Raw genomic sequence first — 26862 nt, 5'->3', positions numbered from 1 at the left:
CCGCCGGAGCTGCTCCCTCTGCGCCTGCGTGAAGTGCTAGGTTGAAGGTTAGCCGTCGTGCTGTACACGCTGCCTCCAGGGAGGTGGGGCTCCGGAGCCGGGAGGGGCGGGGCGGGCAAGGCTTCTCCAGCACGGGCCAGGGTGGTCCTGGAGCCTCCCAGCCCCGGAGCTGACGAAGCACTTTGGCAGCTTTCAGGCCTCCGCTGAAGCGCCTCCGCCACGGCACGCCTAGCAGCTCAATTTGGAGACCACGGGAGCAGTGCTGACTCATGCCGGCAGCAACGCCCTCGCAGGGGCCTCCACCGTCTTCTGTCCGCCTCGGCACCCACCTCCACTCAGCCGGGCCCACCACCGTGGCCCCGCACCCCATCCCTTTCTGACAGTTCAGCTAGCCATCCTTTGAGATTTGTGCCATTCAATTCTTCCACCCCCCCCAAGGCACACCAGAGACCTCACCGCCTTAACTCGCGGGTAATTCTCGGTCTACACCCTAAGGAGCCTTCCAGCACACTGATAAGTTTGAGACCCTCCCTTCACTGATAGCCTCGGGCGACTCATTAAGGCGAAGGATCACGTTCTTCCAAATCAGCTCTAAAACTGACAACTAAAATTTAGCACTACCTCCCCCCCTTTTCTTTTTGCCAGTCCTGGGGCTTGAACTCAGGGCCTGGGCACTGGCCCTGAGCTGCTTTTGCTCAAGGCTGGCACTCTACACTTGAGCCACAGCACCACTGCCAGCTTTTTCTGTCTATGTGGTACTGAGGAATCCAATCCAGGGCTTCATGCACGCACTAAGCCACATTTCCAGCCCCTTCCATTTTTGACAGGCCCAGGCTAGCCTCAAACTCACTATCTTTCTGCTTGCTTTAGTCATCTATTTGGATTACACACTGCCACAATGAAGAAACAGTCCCAACACAACCTCCGTCCAGATCTAATAACCATTTTATAGGAATTGTGGATTAAACAGGAATATGCTGTGACTGGGGTAGGTTGCAACAGGCAAACAGTGATCAGGAAAGTATAAGTCAGGTTTTTTTCAACAAGTGTAGGGGCTGGGAAGGTGGCTCAGTGGTAGACTGCTTGCCTTGCATGCATGAGGCCCTGGGTTCCATTCCTCAGCACCACATAAGCAGAAAAATGCTGGAAGTGGCACTGTGGCTCAAGTGATAGAGCGCTAGCCTTGAGCTGAAGAGCTGAGGGACAGCGCCCAGGCCCTGAGTTCAGGCCCCATGACTCACACACACACACACAAAAAAAAGACAAAAAAAAGTGTAAGAACAAAAGTGGTGGTAGAGGGCAAAACCTACAGGTTATACTTAAGATGAATTAACCAACCACAATGAAATCTATGGGTGTGACATAAATGGCCGAGTTGATGATGTTGAAATTGAGTGCCGGACATGGAGGCTCATTGTTCTACTTCCATCTATGAAAATTTCTCTACTATGTATTTTTTTTTTTTTGGTCAGTCATGGGGCTTGAACTCTGGGCTTGGGCACTGTCCCCGTGCTCTTCAGTCAAGGTGAGCACTCTACCACTTGAGCCACAGCACCACTTCCTGTTTTCTAGTGGTTTATACTTTTCTGCTAAGGCTGGCTTTGAACCATGATCCTTAGATCTCAGCCCCCTGAGTAGCTAGGGTTACAGTCGTGAGCCACCAGCGCCTGGATTAATATGTTTTTGTTTTTAAATAAAAAACTAGCATGATGTTTGTGGCTCATAATGGTAATGCTAGTCTCAGGAAACTGAGAGCTGAAGGTTTGAAGCTATCCTGGGCATTTCAGCAAAATGCCAAATGGGAGGCATGGCTTAAGTGGTAGAGCACTAGCCTTGAGCAAGGACTCTAAGCTCTAAATTCAAGCCTTGGAACTAACAGGTGCGTGCACACGTCACACATTAGACTAAAGTAATGAAAGCAAATGTGTTTTGTTTTGTAATCTTTTTGTGTGTGTGCCAGTCATGGGGCTTGAAGTCAGAGCCTAGGAACTTTACCTGAGCTTTTCTGCTGAGGGTTAGTGCTCTACTACTAAAACCACAGCTCCACTTCCAGCTTTCTGCTGGTTAATTGGAGGTAAGTCTCACAAACTTTCCTGCCTGGATGGCTTGGATTCTCAATCCTCAGATCTCAGCCTCCTGAGTAGCTAGGATTATAGGTGTGTGTCTAGCAAGACCATTCCTTTTCACTGGGGCTTGAACTCAGGGCCCTCATAGTCTTACATAGCTTTTTCTACCCAAGGCTGGCAGTATGCCACACTCCCACTTACGGCTTTTTAGTGGTTAAATGGAGATGAGTCTCAGACCCAGCACCCTAAGATTTCAGACCTTTGAGTAGCTAGGGTTACAGAGTGTGAGATATCTATGCTGGTCAAACCTTTTTTCTGTCCCAGCACCTGACTCCACCTCTGGATATGGGATACTCCCCTCAGTAATTAATTTACCATACTTTTTGTTTTTCTTTTTTTGTACCGGTCTTGTGCCTTGAATTTAGGGGTCTGGGTACTGTCCCTGAGCTTCTCTTGCTTAAGGCTACCACTCTACAACTTAAACCACAGCATGACTTCTGGCCGTTTCTGTTTATGTGGTACTGAGGAATCAAACTTAGCATGCTTCAAGCATGCTAGGCAAGCACTCCACCACTAAGTTGCATTTCCAGCCCAATTTACCATGCTTTTTTGGGGGGAAGGAGGGGGTCCGGTGGTGGGGCCTGAACTCTGGGCCTCAGCTCTTCAGCTTAAGGCTAGCGCTCTACCACTTGAGCCACAGCGCCACTTCCGAGTTTTTTTCTTTTTGCTTATGTGGTGCTGAGGAATCGAACCCAGGGCCGATGCATGGAAGGCAAGTGCTCTACCACTGAGCCATCTTCCCAGCCCTTTACCATGCTTTTTACTGGAGATGTTTAAGTATCCATCAGAAGTGGCATAAGGAAAACAAAAGCCTCTGGCTAACCCCGCAAGACTCAGGAAACTAAGCTAATTCTTAGGATGGAATTAAGAATTAAGTTTCTGAGGATGTCTATAAAACCAAATCAAACCTTTGATTTGTGCTAATTAGAAAAAAAATTGCCTTAGTGAGGAGGTACATGCTTACAATCAAAGCACTCAGGAGACAGAGGCAGAAAGATCTTAATCCCAAGCTAAGTCTAGGTTAAGCAACAAAGTCCTATATCAAATTAAAAAGAAAAAGCTGGGAGTCAGTGGCTCACACCTATAGTCCTAGCAACTCAGGAAGCTGAGCTGAGGATGGAGGTCAGCCAGCCCAGGCAGATAAATGAGGTTCTTACCTACAAAACCACCTAAAAGCCAGAACTGCAGGCATGGCTCAGCTCACTTGGGGCCAGCCTTATGGGCATGTGGGAGAATCAAGCATGAGCTCCTGGAGTTCAGGTCCCAGTACTTGAACCAAAATAGAAAATACCTTTAGGAAGGATTCTACTCTCAGAGAACTGAGACCAGGTAGGGCTACTTGACCTTAAGGCTGTTTTCTTGTTAAGAGTCAGGAGACCCAAACCAACACCCAAGGATGGCCCAAGACAGGCCTCATTGGAACAAAGTAACCTTGAGAGCATTTAGAAAATTCTACTCAACCAAATGGTATAAGAAATCATGGGAGAGCTGGGAAGGTGGCTCAGTGGTAGAGTGCTTGCCTCTATGTATGAGGCCCTGGGTTTGATTCCTCAGTACTACATAAACAGAAAAAGCCAGAAGTGGCACTGTGGCTCAAGTGGTAGAGCTCTAGCCTTGAGCTGAAGAGCTGAGGACCAGTGCCCAGGCCCAGAGTTCAAGCCTCAAGACTGACAAAAATAAATAAATAAATAAATACACCTCCAGAGCCTGCCATCAGTGGCTCAGGACTGAAATCCTAGCTACTCAGGAGGCTGAGATCTGAGGATAACAGATCGAAGCCAGCCTGGGCAGGAAAGTCTATGAGACTCTTATCTCCAAAAACCACTCACAAAACTGGAAGTGGCACTGTGGTTCAAATGGTAGAGCGCTGAAAAGCTGAGGGACAGCGCCCCGGGCCCGGGTTTCAGGCTTCTTGCCCACCAAAAAATTGACCATTTAAAAAAAAAAATCATGGGAAAGGCAGTCTTACCAGTTCCCCTCTCCCACTGGGTTCCCCATCAACACTTAGCCACCAAGTTTGTTCTACAGTTTATTGGGTTTATAACTGGACGAAGTCACACGTGTACAAAATGAAGCTCACACTATCCCAAAGCAGAGAAAGGACGGAGGGCTGGGGATCTGTTACTGGCCTTTGGGGAAGCTCCAAGGTGAGAGGCAGCCAACTCTCCCACTCCAGAGGAGTGGCCACAGGGGTGTGGGGAGAGGGACTCCACCTGGCTTTGGTCACAGAACTCATAGTCTGGCACTTGGCCAGGACAGATGGATGGAAGAGCAGGAACCCCAGAAACCACCCTGCCCAGGAAGCCAAGGGACTGCTCTATCAGTCTCACTTTCAATGTCATTGGTCCAGACCTAGACTCAGGGGCTGGCGCAAAGGGAAGGCGGCAAAGCAGTGGGGAGGAGGAGATATTGATGTGTGGTGGCCAGGGGTAGCTAGACCTGTGGAAGGTGGGTGGGGAGCTGGGCTAGTTGCCTACTGGCAGCTAGCAGCGGGTTTCATAAATGCCACTTCGGCCAATATAGCGCACCCATTTGATGACATCGTGGTCGCTGTAGTTCAGCTTAGGTTCAAACACCTTCAAGTAACGCACCTTGAGGCCAGAGGGGGCAAATGGCACCTGTGAGGAAGAGTACAAGTCAGAAATAGGGCTTCATGGCTGCTCTCTTCTGGCAAATTGGAGCTCTGCTCTACCTCATGTTCTACAAGTGTTTGAATAACCAGGACTCTGAAAGAAGCTGGAGGGAGCTGGGGTGATGGGGAGTCCTCAATGATGTTTGCAAAAGAAAGCATATTTAAGAATAGCAATCATCTTGGGTCTGAAGTCAGGCCCCATTTTCCATAACTTGAGTCCCTTTAATCAGCAGGCAGCAATAGCCACAGAATCACTTCAGAGAAATACTTACCCTGCTCAATATATGCATTTGAAGGATAAGGTGGAGAAAATTATAGGTCTAATATGTACATAGCAGTCAATTCATAATTCTGTCTGAAAGGAAACTTGCTGGCTTACCTAACATTCAAGTAATCTAAATGTTTCTAAAGAAATGTTGTGTCAAGCCAGGAGAAGTCTAAAGATTTTTCTTTTTTCTCAGTGTGAACAGCAATTTCTTTTTTCTTTTCCTCTTCCTCTTTTTTTTTTTTTTTGCCAGTATTGGGGCTTGAACTCAGGGCCTCATGTTCTCAATAGCTTTTCTTTTTTTGCTCAGGGTTTCCTTTCTACTACTTGAGCCATGCCTCCACTTCTGGTTTTTCTGTTTAATTCTCCAATTAAGTCTCATGGATGGGGCTGGGAAGGTGGCTCAGCGGTAGAGTGCTTGCCTCACATGCATGAGGCCCTGGGTTTGATTCCTCAGCACCACATAAACAGAAAAGTCTGGAAGTGGTACTGTGGCTCAAGTGGTAGAGCACAAGCCTTGAGCTAAAGAGTTCAGGGACAGCGCCCAGGCTGAGTTCAAGCCCCACAACTGACCAAAAAAAAAAAAAAAGTCTCATGGAAATGTCTGTCCAGGCTGGCTTTGAACTGTGATTCTGAGATCTTAGCTTCCTGAGTAGTGAGGTCATTAAAGTTATAGGTCATTAAAAGAGTTGAAGAGTTGAAAAGCTGAGTGCCAGTGGCTCACACCTGTAATCTTAGCTACTCAGTAGGCTGGGATCTGAGAATTGTGGTTTGAAGCCAGCCCAAGCAGGAAAAGTCCATGAGACTTTATCTCCAATTATCTACTCAGCAGGAAGTGGAGCTGTGGCTCAAATGCTTAGCGTGCCAGCCTTGAGCAAAAACACTCAGGGAGAGCACCCAGGCTTTAAGTTCAAGCCCCAGGACCTACACAGGAAAAAAAAAAGGGGTTGCGGTGGTAAAAGAATAGCTAAGAATTAGAGCCATTTCCTTGCTTTCTAGGCCTCAGTTTCCTCACCTCTTAAGGTACAGAGGTTATCTATCTCTTATATCTCTCCCAGCATACCCTGCCATAATGCTTAAACCTTTCCTTTACCATACCTCAAAGTTCATGGAAATGGGGGGTCGAGCCCATTTCTTCTTGTCATTGGTGGGCAGAAGCTCAATCTCTGCACTGATCTGCGATTCCTTCATGCCAGCCATGCGCTTGATTCTGGGAACACAAGGAAAATGGGTAACAAGTACTCATGGCACTTTAGAGGTATTTCAGAGTGTTGTACATTTTAAGCACAAAGGAATGCCCAAGAGTACATGAGAGGGCAAGGAAAAATGGCCAGATTCTGATAACCACTTGCTATGGAACCTTGGGTCTGCTAGCTCCTGTAGCTCTTAGGGCTGCAGTTTCTGCTTAGAGAGGTGAGCTATCCCTTATTTTTAGATATATTACAAGGAGGGGCAAGTGGGAAAGCCTCTTGAAAAATCCAATCTTTTTTTTTTTTTTTTTCTTAAATCAGTCGTGGGGGTTGAACTCTGGGCCTGGGCACTGTCCCTGAGCTCTTCAGCTCAGGGTGAGTGCTCTACCACTAGAGCCGCAGCACCACTTTCAGTTTTCTGGTGGTTAATTGGAGACCAGAGTCTCATGGACATTCCTGCCGGGGATAGTTTTGAACCACGATCCTCAGATCTCAGCCTCCTGAGTAGCTAGGATTACAGGTGTGAACCACCAGTGCCTGGGAAGACCCAGTCAATGCACGTGTAAAGGTGACAGCACAAGCTGAGGTCCTAGAAAAGTTATCACACTTCTACTCCCTAACCCACCCTTAACCTCAGTAAGAAAGTACACTATATAAACTTGAGCCCAGCTGAAAGCCCTGAAGCAAAGACTCACTTCCATACAATGGCGTTCTCGCTGGCCTTGTACTTGGCCTTCCCCTTCATGCAGATTACCTGCACCCCGCTTGTGTTCAGTGGAGTTGGGATTCTCACCTAGAAATAACAGTCAGGAAGCTTTGTTACTAAGTGACCCAATAGAGCTGCCTTTATGTCTATTAACAAGTTATCCCTCCCCAAGTCTCCTCTCCTTACCTCAATCTTCTGTGCTAGGAGTGAGGGCTTGAAATTGGACTTGATGACCACCTTGACCTCCAGTTTGGTGCGCCCCACTTCCCGCACGAGTGGAATCACCCGGAAAGGAAGGATGATGTCCTTGGTGGTACGATACCTTTGGGGATGGACAATGTTGGCATTGTAGGACTCTTCGTCTCCCACCTTTCTCCCCGCTTGCCAGTAGTACCCACTGCCTCCTCACTCCCTAATGGCACCTCATGAGCTCAAACTCTCCATCTGGTGGGATGAAGCTGATGCTGCGTTCAGAGTCAAACTTGCTGAGTCGCACACACTGGTGGAAGGTGCAGTCATCAATGGCAATTGATTGCTTCCCACTACAAGCACAAGCAGAAACATTCTTCTCATCGGTACAGGAATGGTAGGTGGCAGACAGGGTGGCCACCTACTCCCAGTCCCTTAGGCTATGGGAAGCTGCCAAAAAGAAGCTTCTGACTCTGTCCCACAGTTCAAGATAAGATAGCTTTTCAAGGTTATCACCATCTTTTGAGATCCCTGCTGCAGTAGACTGGTTGTTTTAAGCATATGAGCAGAGATTGGGGGTAGGTATAGACCAAACAAAGGAGCTTGCTGAGGATAGTAGACTAATGACAATCCTTCCAGCTCTCTTACCAGTGATGCTGAGAGCAATCAGCCAAGCATATCCTCAGATAGAGTTTTTAATTCCACTAGATTGTTCAGAAGGCACCTATTGTCATTAAAACATCATGGAACACTCCAAGGCCTACCCACTCTTTCCCTCTAGCTCCCCTGACATAAGTACCTCTTGCTTGTTTCATCAGCTGTGCCTTTGCCCTGCTTTTCAATGACAATTTTGTCATTCATCCCAAACTTGCACTCAGGCATGCCACTCAGGTAGCTCTTCATCACCACCCGGCCTGACACATGGGCACTCAGCACCTGCCCTGGTGACAGAACAGATAAACAGAAGCAGCTGAGTCAAACAGGCTTAGGATCCTGCCTGGGCCCCTCTCTGCCTGGAGCACAAGAGCATCCTTACTTACCCTGAGGGGACATGAGCAGGTTTACACTCTCCAGAACATCCAGAAAGAGTTCATTCCGGCGATACTTGATGCCTTCTCGTCGCCAGCCAATCTGCCCAGTCACTTGGCTGGTGATCTGGGATTGCTCTTCTTTTGTCTATAGGAGGACAGAGACAAGCAGCAATGTTCTTATTCATTCCCCACCCCGCCCTTTCAATAACCTTGTCTCCCCCAACTCCATCCTCATCCCACCCAATTCTGGTCTTCATCTTAGAACCCACCCTCCCCTACAAGCCTCATGGGGCAGGGCCTGGAGAAAACAGCAAACTGCAAAAGTGGAAACCAAGGGAACATTTACCTGATGCTGGAGGCCGCAGGGCCAACAAGGTTCCCACAGGAAACAGCAGGAGAGGCAGTAAAGAAGGAAGAAAGGATGGTTTAGATCCCAAAGGAGAGGCTGTATGTTCTTCTCTTCAGGAACACCAAGCCTCCATGCAGCCCCCACCCCTTCCCCCGAGTGCAGAGGAAATTGCTTAAGCTATACTTATGGTAAGAGAGATGCTGAATCAGCTGCTCCTGGGATGGGAAGGCCACAGGAGGAAAAATAAGCCTGCAGCCATGGCAGGAAGCTCAAGCTAGCACTTCCTGTCAAGGGCAGGCTCATGAGGGGAAGTCAGTCTTTACCCAGTTTGTGATCTGTACAATTCGAATACCTGACTTTTGATGCCCTGCTGGGTGATAAAAGTTTTCAGTGCGCCTGTCTCCGAGTTCTGTGGATAGCCAAAGTCAAGGATCTCTGCAATAGGAAGGGAACCATAAACCCTTGGATAAAACTCAAGGCCTCTTTATTCCATTTCTCCTCAGGCCTGGACATGTCTGGCCAGCACAGCCCCAGTAACAAAACTGTAGCAGGGTCTTGCAATTTTGCGGCATTTACTGTGATTGAACTTCCTAAGCAAAATCTAAATGTCTTATTTTTCTTAAGAAATCACAGAGAGGAAGACACATGACAAGTGAGAGTTGAGGAAGCCCTGACCTCTAATTTTCTCTAGAAAACAGATGTTGGGAAGGATAAAGGACCTAGAGAGGAACAAGGAAACAGTGTATCACAATAGAGTATTAGGTCCTCCTTTCCCCTAAGCTCTGAAATAGCTGTTGAGATGAAAAGCTAGGACAGTCGTGGAACTAAGGCACAAATCGCCAAAGTGAGAAGAGGCATACTGGAAGCTCAGGGACCAAACCAAGTCAGGTTCCAGCCCTGGGAGAGACCAAAACTTTCCCACCCCCACTTGCTGGCCTATTTTGTGTTCTACTTGAGAGTAGCCTTTAGGTGTCACTGTAACTGGCCTTTCCAGGTGCATGGAAATCCTAATCCTAGAGACCAGATACTTAAGACACAAAGTTCTGAGTGTACTGTGAGACCTGAGATCTATGCCTGCTTCTGGGCCCCACTCAGTTAGGTTCAGCCCCATTCCACCAGCCACCATGCCTTCCTCACCATCCAGTAGCTCGTATATGAGCACAAAATTGTTCTTGATGTTTTCCTCACTGATCTTGCCAAAGTAGGCAGCCATTACGTCACACATTTTATAGAGGAACTCGAAGACCATGGCAGCATTGACATTCTGCTTGGTGACAGCTGCCAGCCAGATGTTAGACCGCTTAACATGGAAGAAGCTGGTGCGAGCGATGTTGGTGACAGGGCTGCGCACCTGCTGCCGTGCATGGATAACATTGACACGAAAGGCATCCACTGCATTCCTCCTAAGGGAAGAAAAGGGTACACAGAGGTTGCTCAGCACCCTCACCAGATGGGAAACAACCACAGATACCAGCAGCCCCACCCTCCACACTGCTAAAATCTGACACTGACTGGAAACCACTAGGGTGGTTCCCTTCTTATGGCTCCCAATGCAGACACTGATGGAGGCCAAGTGCTAGGCTGGTGTCTGAAAGGCACTGGAAATAGGGAAGTCAAGTAGCAATGATACGGTAAGAGGGCAGATGTAATCTCAATAAAAAGAAGTTCATCAAGGATAGAGACTCCCCTAAGCCTGGCCCCAATCTCCCAGCTATAACCTAGTGATACCTTGCTAGCATCCCAGCCCAGAAGACAGAGTCCTAGGGAGCCTAGTGAGCCCACTGGTGGGCAAGCCACCTCCTCTGCAAGTTGGACACAGTCAGTTTGACCTCAGAGAAGGCCTTAATCTATGGGGAGAGAAATACCATGGAGCCATGGAGCTCTGCTGCCCATTCTTGTCCAGGATCCAACTTCAGGGCAAGTTCAGGGAATAAAAAGGGATGATAAAAAAAACGATGGGGGGCAGGGCCCTCCACCCACATGTACCTGGATGGCAGCTTGATAGGCTGCTTACCTATTGCTACGGCAGCCAATGAGATGGGATGAGAGAAATGACGCCAGCAAGAAGAGGAAAGTGACAGCAACGAGAGAGAGGGTTAGACATACAACACACCAGGGAGGGCAGCATACACTATGACGTAGAAGCAGACAAGTCAGGCAAGAGGTGGAGAGCACAGCAAGGCATGCAATGGTGTGTGACCAGGCCATGGCTTAACCAGGTCCACCCAAGGCAGAAGGAGCCAGCCAAGTTCAAGAAGGCAATGCATTGTCACAAATCTAGCTTAGCCTCATTGCCAACCAATGGACAAACAGCCACAAAGGCCAGGCCAAGCTAGCTTATCAGCCAGGGAGCCAAGGAGCTAGGGACACTCCCAATCAGGCCCATTCAGTGAGTATTTATCTTAAGCTCTTTAAAGAAGAAAAACAGCACAAACTAGAGGAGCCTAATCTCATTAGAGCTGCAGAGGCTAGAATAGATTTCAATGTCAGGGAAGAACCATGGTCTACTGGGTTGGTCAAGGAGAAGTAAGACTATATAGTTTACTGAATCCAGGACATGGAGCTCTCTAGGTCTACTTGGATGGACCAGAAAGAGCATCAATGACTCTCTGCCCTTCAATGACCCAGAGGAACTGAAAAGAGCTAAGTCAGCAGCCTCACTTCTGAGAAAGGGAGTGAGTAGAGGATTCAACAGCCTACAAAGGCTTTTAAGTGAATCCAGCTGAGCCTTGTCAATGTTAGAAGGGTTTTGGGAACAAGACTGACTAACATGGATCAGTACCTCCAGCCCTGCACTAATCCATTTGCTGAGGCAGCTCTCCTCCTACAAGGAGGAATCAACCTACCTAGGCAAAAGCAACCAGGCCCATTAACCAAGGGGCACAGGAGACAGGAAGGGCATGATTTCCTAAAGTTGTAAGGGGTGATCATTTCGGAGGTCATTCTGCAAGTCTTGCCTGGCAGCCAGCATACAGACTGCTGGGCCAATGCCACCAGTCTTAATGGGAACCAGGCTGAACTGCATGCTAGGGCTGAGGGGCTTTGGTGGTAGGGGCACAGCTGGCTCAGTCAGAGGACTCACCCGATATCATCTCGGTAGACCCGGGAGATAAGCACCTCCCCTTTGTGATTATAGATGAATAAGCCTCCAATCATGGCGGCAGCTCAGTTTCCTCCGCCCATCGCTCTGAGAACCGACCTAGGACAGGCAGGGGCAGGGTAAGTAGAGACTTCAGAACCCCTGCCAAATGTCCCCAGTGGGGCTTTGCAGGTCACTGGTTTACTTTTTGTCCTGACTCAAAGCTCCAGCAAATTACCCTTCGAACCTCCTAAGCAAGCTCCTCCTCCCCTCAGCCAGGCTCCAGTTCCTGTTTATCCCACACTGGAAGGGATGAGGAATGTGAGAGCCTTGGGGCTCAGGATCCTAAGGCCATTTTGACCCATCTCCCTTTTGTGTGGCTGAGTCACAGAATAACCCCGCCTCCACCCTTCACAGAGCTGAGCTCAGCAAGGATTCTTTTTGGGCCCCCTCCTGTGTAGATTCAGGCTTTAACCAGTGAGTCACTGGGAAGGCTTGCCCAGGGTGCCAGGAATGGCGGTAGGAATTATTCCTGCTGGCTCAAGCCTGAGGCACCATAGGCACAACCTTTAGGGCACACAGTCTCTCAGGCTTCTCTACCCTTCTAAGAAGGGCCTGAATCTCCAGAAGTCTACACATTCCAGGAAAGGGTGTGCAGGATGGGGTGAGGGGAGAGAAGGCCTCAGGCCCTGACATAGACTCAGGAATGTGGCCTAAGCCAGCACATCTCTTCAGGCAGCCAGATAAGCAAGCAAAAGTGCAGAGTTCAAGAAAGGCTTCAGTGCTGGTAAACTACATTTCGATGACCTAGCTGTTTATTACAAAGAGTTCTGGAGTGTGGTAAAAATGAGTTTGTGTGTTTGTCCAAGTTTACAAAATTAATAGATCCTTCCAGCCAAAACTGACTCCAGGCCCACAAACAACTCATTTCTGGACTGAGTGCTCAGAAACAAGGGGACAGAGTAAGTCAGAATGCCTGAATTTTCTGAATTAACTAATCTTAGACTGTTTGAAAAAACGGGTAATTTGGCATTAGATTTCCTGGATTAGCTATAGTATTAAAATTTCACAACGTGTAGTTTAGCAGACTTTCCGAAGTTGGAAAATAAAGCCGTTTACTGTGAGGGTCACTGTCATCCAGACCAGTTAGAAATCTCTCAAGGGGGCAGACACATTCCCATCCCTCAGTCCCAAGGAAGCTGGGAAAGGAAATGTAAAATGGAGGTATAACCCCGGGCAAATGACCAAGTCCACAGGTACCAAGAAGGTAGGTCAAAGCAGCAGAACCAGAGGTGGAGCATTGGACAGGAACAAAATGCTGAAAGCCTGGCAGTAACTGCCAGCCGGGTGGGCCCCTAGCTGCAACCAGAGCTGGTGGGGGCCCCTAAAGGAAAGGGGTTCTCCTCAAAGCAAAGAGGAAAAAAATGGAAGAGACTGACAATGGAAAATAAGGGGACACTGGGAGCCGGAGGCCTACTTCGTGGTTTCAGTGCAGAGGCATGAGGGGATGGTGGTCTTTTCGCCGGAGTGGGGGTTGGAAGGAGACATCTTGGGAGGAGATGGAACCTTGGGTGCGGGGCTGTCACGGGTCTGAAGAAGAGCCGCAGGGCATCTCCGAACTGGGAGGGGGATCTGCGCGGTCTAAGACCTGTCACCATCCCCAAACCGGCACCTGGGGATGTCACGGTCCCGGGAGACAGGGGAATGGTCTCTCCCCGAGGCCGGGCGTCGGGGTCTTAGGTTTGTCACGATCCTAGAGAGGGATCGCCGCGAGGCGGCCCTGCTCGGGAAGGATCCGCGCCGGTCCCCGTCTCCCGAGAGCGCACGGCGGGTCAGGCGGAGGGCGTCGCTCCGCGCCCATGCAGCAACCGCGCCCAGAGCGCCCCCACCCAGCCGTCAGCTCCCCGCTGGGTCTGAAGGCTGAGGCCACTCCCGGGCGTGGGCAGCTTTCTATCCAGCTCAGTGCAGAAGGGAGCAAAGCTGGGCGGTAGGTAGGGCGGGCGACCCGCGACCTCCTCTCCCACCCCGTAAGGCCACATCCCCAGCTCACCTGGCGTCCGCGGCCCACTGTTCAGCCGGCCCAGCCACTATCCGGTTCCCAAGATGTCCGCCCGCCCCCCAGCTCTCCAGCCCGCTGCCTCGGCTTTCACTGCAGTGCCGTGGCCCCGCCCCGGACTCAGCTGCGCCTGCGCACCGGCCTCTCGCGCCGACTACAAATCCCATAAGACTCTGCGGCCTCTTCGCGGACAATTCTGAGCGCCCTAGATTTAGCAAAACTACAACTACCGACTGCCTTTTGAAAGCCCGTGACCTTAGCACGCCGTACCCGAGATACACGTCCCTGCACTCATTGTCCCGCCTACTACGCTTTCCTTACTGAGCATTTTGGGAAGTATAGTCTCTCAGCCCCTGGGTTCGTAGTTCAGAAAGTGAATTAGTGTGTTGAAGTTGTAAACTTCGAAATGCTGAATGCCTTTCAGAGTCCTAGGTCTGGCTAGCCTCACTTTAGGAACTATCACACAGATTGGCAGAAGTGCTAGTTCTGAACTTACTGCTTTTAACACTACCTCTATTTTCTTATATTGGTTTCACATATCAGCACTTTTTCCAAAGATTAAGATCCGAGAAATAGGATAGTGATCGTGCAGATTAATTCTTGGGAGAAATACATTAAAGCTTCTCAAAAAAGTATCAGTGATCTCATCAATACTTGTGACTGTATGTGCCATCTAGCACAAACATTTCTTAGGAAACGATAGGTAGGTATTCAAAAAAGAAAGAAAATGGTAGATGAGCTGAATTTAGCTGGACATGGGATTCAAAATCCTCTCTCTGGTAGACATAATCTTCACATCCAAGCACAGAGAAGAAAACAGAGCCAAACCTTGAACATGTAAAGCATGATAGGTTCTTGCAGGAACTGAAGAAAGTTTGTTGGCTCTTCTTTGCATAGGAAGAAATGTCCTATTACCTTCTCTGGGCAGGTCTCAGGACCATCATGGAAGGAAGGAATGAAGGAAGGGGAAAAAGGTGTGTGTGTGGGGGGGCAAATCAAGTTGGAATCTTCCTGTCTCTAGCAACCTTCTGACAGAAGCCAGGACATAGCATGACCTAGCTTTCCTCAAACTCTGGTCAGAGCCTGACATTATTGTTATCAAAAATAGATACAGTTCATCCTTGAGCCAGTGTTCAAGACTCTGCAAAAGATTTATATTCCAAACATACCCAAAATGCTTGCCAATTTAAAGTAAATAATGATAGTGATAATAATAATAATAGCTACCATTTATTGAGCACCTACTCCATTGTGTGCCAGGCACTGTGCTAGGCACTTTTCGTACAATATCTAATTTAAATCCTCACAACAACCCTGTGAGGTAGGTATTATTATCATCATTTTACATGAGAGGACTGAGGCTCAAGAGAGATTAAACAACTCTCCTATCACACAATCAAAAGTAGTAGAGCTGGAATTCAAACCCAGACCAACCTAACTCCAAATTCCATGCTCTGGTAAATTAGAGACAAAGGATAAAAGGCTAAATTCCAGGAAGATTGGAGTGGAAAGGATGTGATATGCTGTCTAATAAGATATAGAAGGAATTTAAGTCCATAAATGTTTCTAGCTGGTGGGCCTATGTAAGTTGTAATGAAGGTCACCAGGAAAGGGTCTCAAGAACACGCTTGGTTGGGACATAATTTCAGTCCATATGGACAGGTCCATGGAGATGTCCAGTGGGTGAAAAAAAATGCAGATGTAAAGATTGGGGAAAGTTAGGGTTAGAGCTACATCTGTGGGAATCACCAGCATATCAGCAGCAATTGACCTCAGAATGGATGGCACATTTTGGGGGTATATAGAAAGAGAAGTGGACCAAAGATACGATGATGGAAGCACCAACACTGAAGGCATGAACATAGTGGAAAAATTCTCAAGAGTAGGACAAGGCAGAGTCAGAGAGAAATACAGGAGATAGCCCTGTAGTGGTGGCTAATCTTGACCTGTGTTGGGGCACAAACTCAGAGGTTCTAGAAGGCAGGCAAAACGGAGTCCTATTTCCAACACAGCCCTTTGTTCATTTAAATCCCTAGGGTTATTTGTTAAATTACTGAACACTAAAATGCCCTTATCTTAGTGTTACCCAAAAACTGGGCTAAGGACTTCATCTCACTTTTTTTTTTTTTTTGGCAGTACTGGAGTTTGAACTCAGGCCTTTGCATTTGCTAAGCAGGTACCCTACCACTTGAGCTGCCATACCTCCAGTGAACTCCATCTCATTCTTGATACCTCATCCTGGATGAGTCAGTACAATTTTAGCAGTCTTAAAGAAAAAGTCAAAATTTGTTTAAGGTGGAGAAAATGGTAGAAAGTGACTAGAACTTTGTCTAAAAGTCCTCTTGCCCAACTTCAACTGGCCTGTGCGTTACTGTCCTTATTCTAGGATGCCATAGTGAAACAGGGCAGGATGGGAGGGGTAGGTAAGATGGCCTGTCAGTCACCTGGAGAGTCTTTTGCTGAGCCCAGCCTAAGACCCATCTTATGGGCTTATCCAGATAGAAAGATGTTGGAGATGTGCTTGAGGACTATGAGGAAATGAAGAGGGAAGTCAGGGGACCTGCCCCACTAACTAGGGAGAGGACTTGGAGAGAGGGTCCAGCCCTCTAGGCAGGGACCAGCCCTGAGGCTTTATGTGAACTTGCATAGGCACCTCTGTGTACATAGGTGTGTGTGTGTGTGTGTGTGTGTGTGTGTGTTAGAGAGAAAAGGTAGATGTTGGGGGAAGACAATGAGAGAGACATTTCTCTGGGGAAAGGAGAACAGGGTCTCTCATGTGTGGGTGACTGGGGCCTTCCCCAGCAGTCTAATGACACTGAAGTGTGGGTGTGGGGGCTGGACATCCTTGGGAAGCCCTGACGGGCTGCTGAAGCAGGGTTCCTGGTCTCCTCAGAGGCTGGGCCGCCTTTTGCTGAGGGCTCACAGAAAGTCAAACAGCCCGAAATTCTTGGCTGCTCCAGGCCCAGGGTAAATTGGGGGAAGAAAAGAGAAAGAAAAGAAATATTTCAGGCTCAGAGGCGAGATGAGCCTGCTAGTTAGTAGGGTTAGGTTCTGAAGGAGTCAGCACACAGGGCAGGCATAGGGGCAGGGGTGGAGCAGAGATGCTCCCTAGAAGTCATGGGCTGTTCAGGCACCTGAGGGGGCCCCCTGAGCTCCTGATAGGGTGGAGCACAGGCAGGATAGAGATAGCATGGATGGCTACTGGAGGTGACTATAGCTCTAGGGTGCAGGATTGAGGCAGCAGGCAGGGGATGGTTAGGAAGGGAGGATGAAGTAACTTTTTTTTTTTTGGTGTCAGTAGTGTGGGACAAAAAAAGAGTTGCACGCATGCTTGAGTGGGCTTAATATGGGACAATGCAGCTGAAGGGATATTGTGCGGGCAAAGTCTGGCTACGGGAGTGAACAGGCCCCCAAGGATACCACTGGGTGAGCTCCTAAAGTGTGCGAGGTGGAGCAGAGGGGAGAAAGCACCAGCAAGTCTGGGGAGCCCCCCACAGCAGTTAGTGGGTAGAGGGAACAGGCTGGGCTACAGGCAAGTTAGGGGCTGCAGAGCAGATCCGTAGTTGCACCCCGCCCTCTCTGCGCCCAGCGAGCAGTTAGCGCACCTGGATTTAGTTCCATTTATTTCCCTTTACGGTACCAAAGTAAAAAAGATGGACGGATGGGAAGAGGGCGGAGGCCGGCTGGATGGAGGGGCGGGATGTGGTGGGGGCAGGGCCCTGCTCACATCACATCCACAAAGAACTCACTGGGGTTTCCCATGGCCATGCGGAAGGACTGTCTGCTGGCGGTCAGTTCGGGGGGCACAGAGGCCAGGTCGCGGCCCGGCGGGGCTCCTGGGGGCCCCATGGCTGCGGGCGGCGGGGGCATCATCAGCATGGAGGGGCCGTAGAGCGGGGGCACTCCGGGAGGCCCGTAGCTGGCGTGCGTGTGGTGGCTGCGCAGGCTGCCGGCCAGCGAGTGGTGGCTGCGGTGGCTGTGCTCGCTGGCCGCTGGCCCCGAGCGCTCGCTGGGCGCGCGCTCCCGCGGCCCCCGCAGGCTGCTGCGTGTGGTGTGGTCCGACTCGCTGCCGCTGCCCCCCGACTTGGAGTCCCCCGCCTTTGGGTCCTTCTCTTTGCGCCGGTCGCTGCCACTTCGATTGGAGCCACTGCTCCGGCTGCCTGTTAGGGGACAGGCAGGAGGGAGTCCGGGGCTCAGGGCTGGGGCCGGAGCTCTGCCTGCCGCGCCCTCCTCTCCTTCCCGGCCTTAGGCTTACCTTCGCTGTGCTGACTGCTGGCGCTGCCCCCGCCGTAGCTGTAGCCCAGCTCCGGGAAGCCCGGGTGCGGGTTGTAGGGGTGAGGAGGCGGCGGGTACTGGTAAGGGAAAGCCATAGGCCAAGGGGCGGCTCCCGGGTGCGGCAGAGGGGCCAGTGTGTCCTGGTCAGAGGCGCCGCTGGAGCCATCGTGGTCGTGGAGGGACAGGTTGGCCATGTCTGTGGAGAGAAGGCAGAGTGAGTGGTCGGTTCCGTGATCAGGAGAGCTAGATCTATAGCCTGAGAGCAGGACAGGGTAGGCAACCGGGGTAGTAGGGGCTCTGGTCTGAATAGGAGGCTGGAGACCTCAACCCTTTTGCAGACCAGCATGGCCACCTCTACGGAAGGCCCCTGGAAGACCTTCCTCAGCAAGCCCAAGCACCATCCTTTCAGGTCCCCAGCCAACCTCCCCCCCATCCAGTCTGAGGCACCTTCTGCTTATTCCTCAGGCTGCGAGCTGTGTGTGTGTGTGTGTGTTGTGGGGCTTGAACTCTAGGCTTGGGCGCTGAGCCACAGCACCAGCACCACTTCCGGCTTTCTGAGTGGTTTATGGGAGATAAGAGTCTCATGGACTTTCCTGCCTGGGCTGGCTTTGAACCACCATCCTCAAATCTCAGCCTCCTGAGTAGCTAGGATTATAGGTGTGAGCAACGGGAGCCCGGCAAGCAAAATGATTTTAGGGGGCAGGTTTGAGGGTTTGATCTCAAGGGCCTCCAGCACTTTTTCATACTGGTTATTTTTGATAGGGTCTTGCTTCCCACCCATGCCTATTTTAGGTATCCATTCAGCCTGAATGACAGGTGTAAGCCACCATGGCCAGCTTCTTCCCTTGAGATGGGATTGGACTTTTCTGTCCTGGGAGGATTTTTCTCCATCTTCCCAATAGGATTCCCACATGGCAGGTCTGTGACCCACAGTGCCCAACTATCAACTGAGAAGGGATTTCAGAAACTTTTCTGCTTGTGCTAGCTCAACCTGTAATCCTTATCTTAGCCTCCCAAGTAGCTGGGATTACAGGAGTGAGCCATGGATTTCCTACTGAGAAAAAAAACAACAAAAACTCTTATTCTGCCCTTTTCTCTTCTGTTTTCTCAGAGTGTGAGGTCAGGGAGTATGGAAGACTAATCTAGACAACCTCTAGGTAGTGCATGTCTCCACTTCATGAAACACACTCCTAGAGTCATGAGGAAAGTGTTCCTCACTTTTCCAAGTAAGGAAAGTGAATCCAAAGAATGGAAATGAGCATCTTGAAGGCAGCCTAAGCTAGAGGCACAACAGAAGCTAAGAGTTGCTTATTCTTTCTTTATCTCTCCAGATGAGACTTAAATTTGGAACTGTCAAACTCAAAAATCCTATGTGTTTATCACTACTCCATGCTAGGGGCCAGGGACTCCACCCTTCACCAGGAACTGTGCTCTGCAGGATCAACCATTCTAGATCCTACAACCTAATCTAAAGCAAATTGGGCTTTGAAGCCGGGCGCTGCTGGCTCACACCTGTAATCCTAGCTACTCAGGAAGCTGAGATCTGAGGATCGCAGTTCAAAGCCAGCCCGGGCAGGAGAGACCGTGAGACTCCTATCTCCATAAACCACCAGAAAACCGGAAGTGGCGCTGTAGCTCAAGTGGTAGAGCGCTCGCCTTGAGCTGAAGAGCTGAGGGACAGCACCCAGGCCCAGAGTTCAAGCCCCACGACCGACAAAAAAAAAAAAAAGAATTGGGCTTTGAATGCTAGAAAGCACCATTATCCAGAGAGAAAGCCCCTTTGGGCAGAGTTCGATGCTGGGAGTAGACTTCTGCTCCCAGCCATAAGCCGTACTGTTCTTTTTGTTTTGTTGTGTTGTGTTGCTCTGTTCGGAGGAGTCCCATCCCAGGCTAAGAAGGAGAAGGGCTGTCTTCCGCAGAATCTCCTGCTTAATTGCCTTCACTTGCTTTGTACTCTTTCAGTATCAAGTCTAAATTCCTTGGTGCATCTTGAAGAGTCCTCTGCAACCTGGCCATCATGGAAGAGCCTATCCTCACAGATCTGAGGAAGACTTGGAAGTGTCTTGCCAACTTCAACATCCTGCCCTGGTGGAAGATGCTTGGCTCATGGACCAGAGGCAAGTTCTTCTGTTGTTACTGTGGCACCCACCAGACTAGACAGTGGGAAGAGCAAGACTGCTAAAGCCAGAAGACCTGGATCCAAGGCCTAACTCCTCTGCTTCTAGTAGAGATGTAGAGTAACTATTACACACTGATAAACCTCAGTTTCCTCATTTCAGAAAATGGATAGGAATCCCAGCACCGATGACTCATGCCTGTAATCCTAGCTACTCAGGAGGCTGAGATCTGAGGATCACTGTTCAAAGTCAGCCCAGGCAGGAAAGTCTGTGAGACTCTTATCTCCAATAAACCACTAGAAAACCAGAAGTGGCACTGTAGCTCAAGCAGTAGAGTGCTTGCCTTGAGCTGAAGAGTGCAGGGACAGCACCCAGGCCCAGAGTTCAAGCCCCACGACCGACAAAAAAAAAAAAAAAAGGAATGAATCCCTTGGGAGTATGTGAGATTTTAAGATGATTCTTTAGAAAGTACTAATACTATGCCAAGCACAAAGGAGATGCCAGGCCCAACAGGAAGCTGCAGAGCTGGTGAAAATGCTAGATTGGGTTTTTTCCACAATAGGACCTTAATGCTTTAAGTCAGGTCCCCAGCACTGCTGGATCCCATCCAGGTTCCCTGGAATCTGCTGTCACACCATGGACACCTCCCCATCCCAGCCAAGAGACAGGGCAGGAGATAGGGCAAGAAGGGAAGAGAGGCACATACTGCCACAGAGGTCGCCGAAGATGTAGTAGCACTGCTCAGAGAAGGTGATCTTGTTGACAGTGTGGCGGATGAACCCAGCTTTCAGCAGATTGCTGGCATACTTGCGGGCTTCCCGCCGGTCAGTGAAGCCTTCCACGTTGTGGTACAGCCAGTCCACCACATCTGAGCCTGGGGATAAGGCTGCTAGTTGACTGAGAGGCCCACCTGGGTTCACCCGGCCTCATAGAAGCTATGAGACTGGGGCAAGTTCCAACTCAAAGGAGTAGCCCAAGGGAGTTCTTGGATCCCTTTACCCTGTCTCTGCCCCATCACTTCCCACCCGTCCTTCATCCTATAATGGGGCCCTCTCACCAATGAAAGCATTGGGAATGGTAATCTTGAGCCACATGCGGTCTCGAACCTCCAACCCTGATTCAGGGGAGGCCATGGCTTTAACGATGGCAGCCATGTCACTGTGGATGGACAGGTGAAAGTCATCTAGGCCTGGAGAATGAAGGCAAAACATGAGGCAGAAAGAGGTTTAGAGTTAGATGCATTCCACTATTATCATTCAATAATTATAGGACCAATGCTGGACAAATTACTAACTTCTGAAACACTCAAGTTTTCCCTTCTGTAAAAATTGCTATTTTAATATCTACCTTACAAGGATATATGAGGAAAATGCATGTGCTTAGCATAGTGTAGATGTGCATGTTATGATAACAAAAATGGCAGAACTTATTTCATGTTACATACTGATGATGCCCCACTTATAGACTCTTATTAAACTCAGAGGAACCTGGTAATGTATATATTGACAGTATAAGAAACAGGCTCTTAGCCAGGTGCCAGTGGCTCATGCCTGTAATCCTAGCTACTCAGGAGGCTGAGATCTGAGGATTGAGGTTCAAAGCCAGCCCGGGCAGGAAATTTCGTGAGACTCTCATCTCCAATAAACCGTTAGAAAACCGGAAGTGGTGCTGTGGCTCAAGCAGTAGAGCGCTCGCCTTGAGCTGAAGAGCACAAGGACAGCGCCCAAGCCCAGAGTTCAAGCCCCATGACCAACAAAAAAAAAAAGAAAAGAAAAATAAAAAGAAACAGGCTCTTGGGTACTCTGTATATAAGTTCAGAAGCAGGCAATGTTTAGTGAGGATCAGAGTGCCTACTGGGGAAAGCTGCAGTGTGAGGGAGCTGGAATGAATAGAGTCCCCTCTCCAGCCCTTCCTGATGCTCCAGTGAGCCCCTGTCAGTTCCTCCCACTTGGCCCTGTCTGCTAGGTCCAGGAGACAGGCTTAGACACTCACGCTCTGTGTCAGGGATGGAGCTGGTGATGGAGGAGCTGGTCGAGGTGATGGTGCTCAGGGAGGGGCTCATGCCGTAGGCAGGGAAGGTACCGGTCATGGCTGCAGTATGGGAGACCCAGGCCGCAGGGTCAATGGGTCGGATGGGCTCACCTACAGGGAGGATGAGGAGACGTAGATACTCACCCTGCCTACTATGGTGCCTAAGAGGAAAGTGTGGGGGTAAAGGGCAACACAGAAGAAAGGAAAGTCAGGGCTCTCATGTACCAAGCATTACTTTCAGAAGGAGCCTCATATCTACTTACTCCTGGGCAATGTGAAGCAACCACGTGGACTTGGATCCCAGCATTTAGCTACAGTCAGAGTGATGGGCCTGAAAACAAGTGAGCACAGGATGTACAAAGGTCAGATCAAGTCCCTGGCCTGAAAGACAGAAGTACCTGTCCCATTTCCCCAGTGTCTCATTCCATCCATACCCTGGTTTGTGCACAATCTCACGCAGTACCCGGACGGCATCGTCATTACTCATGTTCTCAAAGTTGATCTCATTTACCTGGGAAAGAGGACAGGAGAGGGATAATAGGCCGTCCTATGGAGAAATAGGGGAGCTAGGTGTGGGGGTCAGGAGGTCTTCCTCCAGAGGGCAAGGATTCCTCCCCACTGCCTAGCCATACCACTGCTCAGGCCAGGCAATGATACTACCTGTAACAGCATATCTCCTGGTTCGATGCGTCCATCAGCAGCCACAGCCCCACCCTTCATGATGGAACCAATGTAGATGCCTCCGTCACCACGCTCGTTGCTTTGGCCCACAATGGAGATGCCCAAGAAGTTGTACTTTTCTACAGGAAGTAATTCAACACCTTGAGAGGGGCAAGGTTTCTACCCAAATTCCCAGCCCCTTATTAGCAAAGGTGGAAAGAGATAAGGATTGATATTTACTGAACCTTTACTATGTGTATAGTGTATTTAAACATGCTGTTATTTAATCCCTTCTGGCTGTGAGGTGGAGACTCTATAGTCTCATTTTACAGAATAGACAACTGAAGGTTAGTGAATTTAAGTGACTTTTCTAAGCCAGTGAGTAAATGGCAGAGTCAGAATTCAAGTTCAGATTTCAGTTTTCCAAGTGGGCTCTTTTTATATGCAGCTATTGGCAAAAGAGTTCCTAGGGCACAAATCAGAGAGCAAGGATCCAACAGCTAAATATGAGAAGGGGCAAGATACTCAGGAATCAGTTCCTCTAAGAAGTCCTCTGAGGTGCCATTTTCTGCTTCTACAGTTCTCTCTGCTCATCTGTTATAGCCCTGACCATGAGATACTGAAATGATCAGTTTCTATAGCAGTCAATATTTGTAAAAGAGCTCTTTGAGGATAGGGAGCATACTTTCTCCCTTTTCCATTCCCCACAGTTACAGTTCTGGGGATGAAACCCAGGACCCCTGCGCTCTACAATTTAGCTATATCCCAGGCCCCAGAGAACATATCTGTGCTTCTCTGAACCTCTCATGCCTGTCCAGTATCATACAGGAGGTGCTCATGAGTGTCTTTTTCCATTCAGACTCACCCATATTGAGAGTAACGGTGATGATGTTGAGAGACATGGTAGAATCTGTGATGCTGCTGAAGGATGAGGACTGGAAGAGACATAGGTCCTGAGCAGTGCAGGTAGAGGTGGTGGGAGCTCATTGCTCCCACCTGGTTCCTCCTCAGAACACCTCCCTCACCCACTAAGGTTCTAAACACTGAAACAAATGTGGAAGAGCTCTGAGGAAGAGCAAGCCGTGGCCCAGTCCCCACCCACCCTAAACAAGCATCCAAGGCCCCATACCCGCTCAATCCGTGAGACCTTCTGCTTCCGCCGCCGCCGCTTGTGTCTTCTCATCAGGCGAGAGGCACTGCTCTGCTCTGTGGAGCTGCTGAACCTGTGGGGCCCACAGTCGTTTCCCACCAGGCTGGCCCAACCCTACTCCAAGAGAGGCACAGCAGAGCCCAGATCCACAGCACAACGCCCACAGCCCTCCCAGAGGTGCAATATCCTCAGAATTCAGGGCTCCTGAGGGTTTCCTGACCCCATACCCACCTGCTGGTGGAGTCATCTTCATCTGAGTCGAAGAAGCTGGTGGTCTCTAGCTCACTGCTCATAAGGGTGGATGAGCTATCATAGCCGCCTGGCTCTCGCCGCCGCTCTCCCTTGGCAGTTCCATTTAGCCTGGTTGCTGTAGGGGAGGGAGGCAGCTGGGTTCACACAGGGCCCAGTGCTGGGGAGAAGGGAGGAGAGAGAGACAGGCCAAGCCAGAACTTAGGAAGTAGGGCAAAAAGGTGGGGAGCTGACTGGAAGCTGTGGGAAGGGGTAGGGGTGGAGAGTCACACCGTGTTCTGGGCCATCCCTCCTGCGTGGCCGCTCTCGCTGGGCAGACACCAAGGAGTCCGTCTCTGTGTCATTGTCCAGGTTCTCCTGGCTGCCCCCACCAGCATGAGGGCTGCAGGGAAGAGAAGACTTGGTAGCAGGAGACAGGCTGGGGCTCCCTCCTCCAGCCCAGGGCTGCGCTGACACAGCCCTCCCTCTTAGGCCCTTCCCACTATGGGATCACACTTACTGAAAGGATGGGGGCCGAGAGTCCCCAATGCCTCCTGTGCGCTCCATTGGTGGTGGCAGCTCTGATGGGTTGTCAGCACAGAAAGGGGCTGGATCTGGGTGGGAGCCCTCAGCTGACACCAGCTGATGGGGAGAAATGAGTGGGTACTTCGATCATGGAAACACCAAAGAGAATGGGCTTCATGGCTTGTAGTAGGACACAAAGCCAGGAGAATGAAGCAGGGAGAAGCAAGGGCTATGTGAGGGCAGCTGCCCAGATTGAGGGTAGGGGGTGGCAGGCATGGTTGGGTGAGGTGGAATGGGGGCAGAGACCAAAGGTCCATAGTATCAGGCAGAGTTCACCAGGTAACAGCAGATGTCTCCTTGGGTATAAGAGACATTTTTATCTCTACCATGTGTTTCTGTCTCCTCCTTTCCCCCATCCCACCACTCTCCCATTTTTCATTAAAGGCTGAAGAATCTGAGGTGAGAAACAGAAATGATAACTGACTTAGCAATCCATTAGAACACTGAAGGAAGAATCAAACAATGAAGCTTGTTGGAGATTACCAGCACCAATCTCACCAATGCCTTCCTCCCTCTAGCCAGCATAGGGATACAGGTGGATGGAGGGTGAGGGCTCCTTACCCAAGACACCACCCGGCCATTGAAGCAGGGTAGCTTGGCATTGTCATCTGAGATTTCCTCCTTCACCACTCTGCAAGGAAAAGGGAGCATCAAGAACTTTCTGATGTGAAACGGAGGGGCCTCATAATCCCAGTTGTCCTTCACCCTAAACTAGGAGCTAGCACAAAACTGCTGAAAGGGGAGCAAAGAAGGAGCTAACCCAGGAAAAGCTCATTAGAACCATCAAGAAAGCCACCAACGCAGGCTGGGCACTGGTGGCTCATGCCTGCAATCCTAGTTACTCAAGAAGCTGAGATCCAAGGATCATGGCTTGAAGCCAGTGCCTGCAGGAAACTCCATGAGACTCATTTCCAATTAATCACCAGAAAACCAGAAGTGGAGTTATTGCTCAAAGTAGTAGAGTGCTAGCCTGGAGCAAAAATATCTCAGGGACAGTACCCAGGGCCCATGACTGACAAAAAATAAATAATAATAATAAAATAAAATACAAAATAAAAAAAGAGTCAGAAGTCAGCTACTGACTGACCCTGTGTGGGCCAGGAGCCTTCTGTTGCATCCTCTCAGTTATCAAGTGATTATAAATTACAACCAATATATTGCCATTTCCCATATCATTCCCCAGAACCTCCTGAGTGCTTTACCCAGCCCCAATGACTTTCCGGGGTTGAACTTGCTCTTTCCCTCTGATTTCCTAACTGACAAAAAGCAAACAATTGTTTCTGACCTTCAGTTTGTAACTAGAATCCTAACATTGTTCTGGAAGAGATGAACAGGAATTTACGGAAATTGGCAAGAAAGGCATTTATTGAACATCCACTACATTATGGTAATGAGCTGAGCACTAGTGGCTCATACCTAGCTGTTCAGGAGTCTGAGATCTGAGAATCAAGGTTCACAATCAGCCTGTGCTAGGTGCTGTTGGCTCACACCTGTAACTCTAGCTACTTAGGAGGCTGAGATCTCAGGATCAAGGTTGAGAGCCAGCCTAGGCAAAAAAAAAAAAAAAATGCATGAGACTCTTACCTCTAAAAAGCCAGAAATGGTGCTGTTGCCTCAAGGTAGAGAATTAGCATTGAGCAAAAAAACGCAGGGACAGCACCCAGGCCCAGAGTTCAAGCTCCAAGACTGACACACACACACACACACACAAACACACACAAACACACACACACACCAGGCCCAGAGTTCAAGCTCCAAGACTGACACACACACACACACACACACACACACACACACACACACACACCAGTGAATGTTGCTTTCTTGAGCAAAAAAACGCAGGGACAGCACCCAGGCCTACAGGCCCAGAGTTCAAGCTCCAAGACACACACACACACACACACACACACACACACCAGTGAATGTACACACACACACACACACACCAGTGAATGTTGCTTTCATTTATTGAGCGTCCATTACGGGCCATGCTACACTATGCTAAGTACTTTATTTTTTATTTTTATTTTTTTGTCGGTTGTGGAGCTTGAACTCTGGGCCTGAGTGCTGTCCCTCAGCTCTTCAGCTCAAGGTGAGCGCTCTACCACTTGAGCTACAGCGCCACTTCCGGTTTTCTGGTGGTTTATTGGAGATAGGAGTCTCATGGTCTCTCCTGCCCGGGCTGGCTTTGAA

The 26862-nt window shown here is 49.6% G+C and overlaps 2 protein-coding genes across 2 annotated transcripts in view; both read right to left on the bottom strand.

Moving 5' to 3' along the window:
- Positions 1–4142: 4142 nt before the first annotated feature.
- Ap2m1 (adaptor-related protein complex 2, mu 1 subunit) lies at positions 4143–13740 on the bottom strand. Its single transcript, XM_013033066.1, has 12 exons — positions 13618–13740; positions 11571–11687; positions 9626–9891; positions 8841–8923; positions 8486–8491; positions 8149–8284; positions 7908–8049; positions 7342–7461; positions 7106–7241; positions 6909–7006; positions 6122–6233; positions 4143–4744 (listed from the first exon to the last, which is right to left on the bottom strand). The coding sequence occupies exons 2-12, from the start codon at positions 11642–11644 to the stop codon at positions 4610–4612; spliced, it is 1308 nt and encodes a 435-aa protein (XP_012888520.1). The 5' UTR covers positions 11645–11687; positions 13618–13740; the 3' UTR covers positions 4143–4609.
- Positions 13741–14834: 1094 nt separating this feature from the next.
- Positions 14835–26862, bottom strand: part of Dvl3 (dishevelled segment polarity protein 3) — a 17081-nt gene continuing 5053 nt past the window's right edge. The window contains exons 2-15 of the mRNA XM_013033056.1: positions 25231–25300; positions 24605–24726; positions 24378–24487; positions 24088–24223; positions 23836–23929; positions 23572–23641; positions 22707–22846; positions 22481–22557; positions 22310–22377; positions 22008–22157; positions 21073–21204; positions 20722–20889; positions 17879–18094; positions 14835–17783 (exon numbers count right to left, since the gene is read on the bottom strand). Coding sequence (XP_012888510.1) covers positions 17347–17783; positions 17879–18094; positions 20722–20889; positions 21073–21204; positions 22008–22157; positions 22310–22377; positions 22481–22557; positions 22707–22846; positions 23572–23641; positions 23836–23929; positions 24088–24223; positions 24378–24487; positions 24605–24726; positions 25231–25300 — 1990 coding nt within the window. The 3' untranslated portion in view covers positions 14835–17346. The remainder of the gene's footprint in view (positions 17784–17878; positions 18095–20721; positions 20890–21072; positions 21205–22007; positions 22158–22309; positions 22378–22480; positions 22558–22706; positions 22847–23571; positions 23642–23835; positions 23930–24087; positions 24224–24377; positions 24488–24604; positions 24727–25230; positions 25301–26862) is intronic.

Source organism: Dipodomys ordii, unplaced genomic scaffold (genome assembly GCF_000151885.1).
Source record: "Dipodomys ordii isolate 6190 unplaced genomic scaffold, Dord_2.0 Scaffold162, whole genome shotgun sequence".
Lineage (NCBI taxonomy): Eukaryota > Metazoa > Chordata > Mammalia > Rodentia > Heteromyidae > Dipodomys > Dipodomys ordii.
This window is presented reverse-complemented; position numbering and strand designations above follow the sequence as displayed.

Bases quoted from the DNA above. Each gene is read 5' to 3' on its own strand.
- Ap2m1 (XM_013033066.1), bottom strand. From the start codon at position 11,644: ATGATTGGAGGCTTATTCATCTATAATCACAAAGGGGAGGTGCTTATC. The intron at 8,924-9,625 runs GTGAGGAAGGCA...TTCCTATTGCAG, and splicing joins CATATACGAGCTACTGGATG to AGATCCTTGACTTTGGCTAT. The intron at 4,745-6,121 runs GTATGGTAAAGG...TCTTCCTCACAG, and splicing joins CCATTTCCATGAACTTTGAG to GTGCCATTTGCCCCCTCTGG.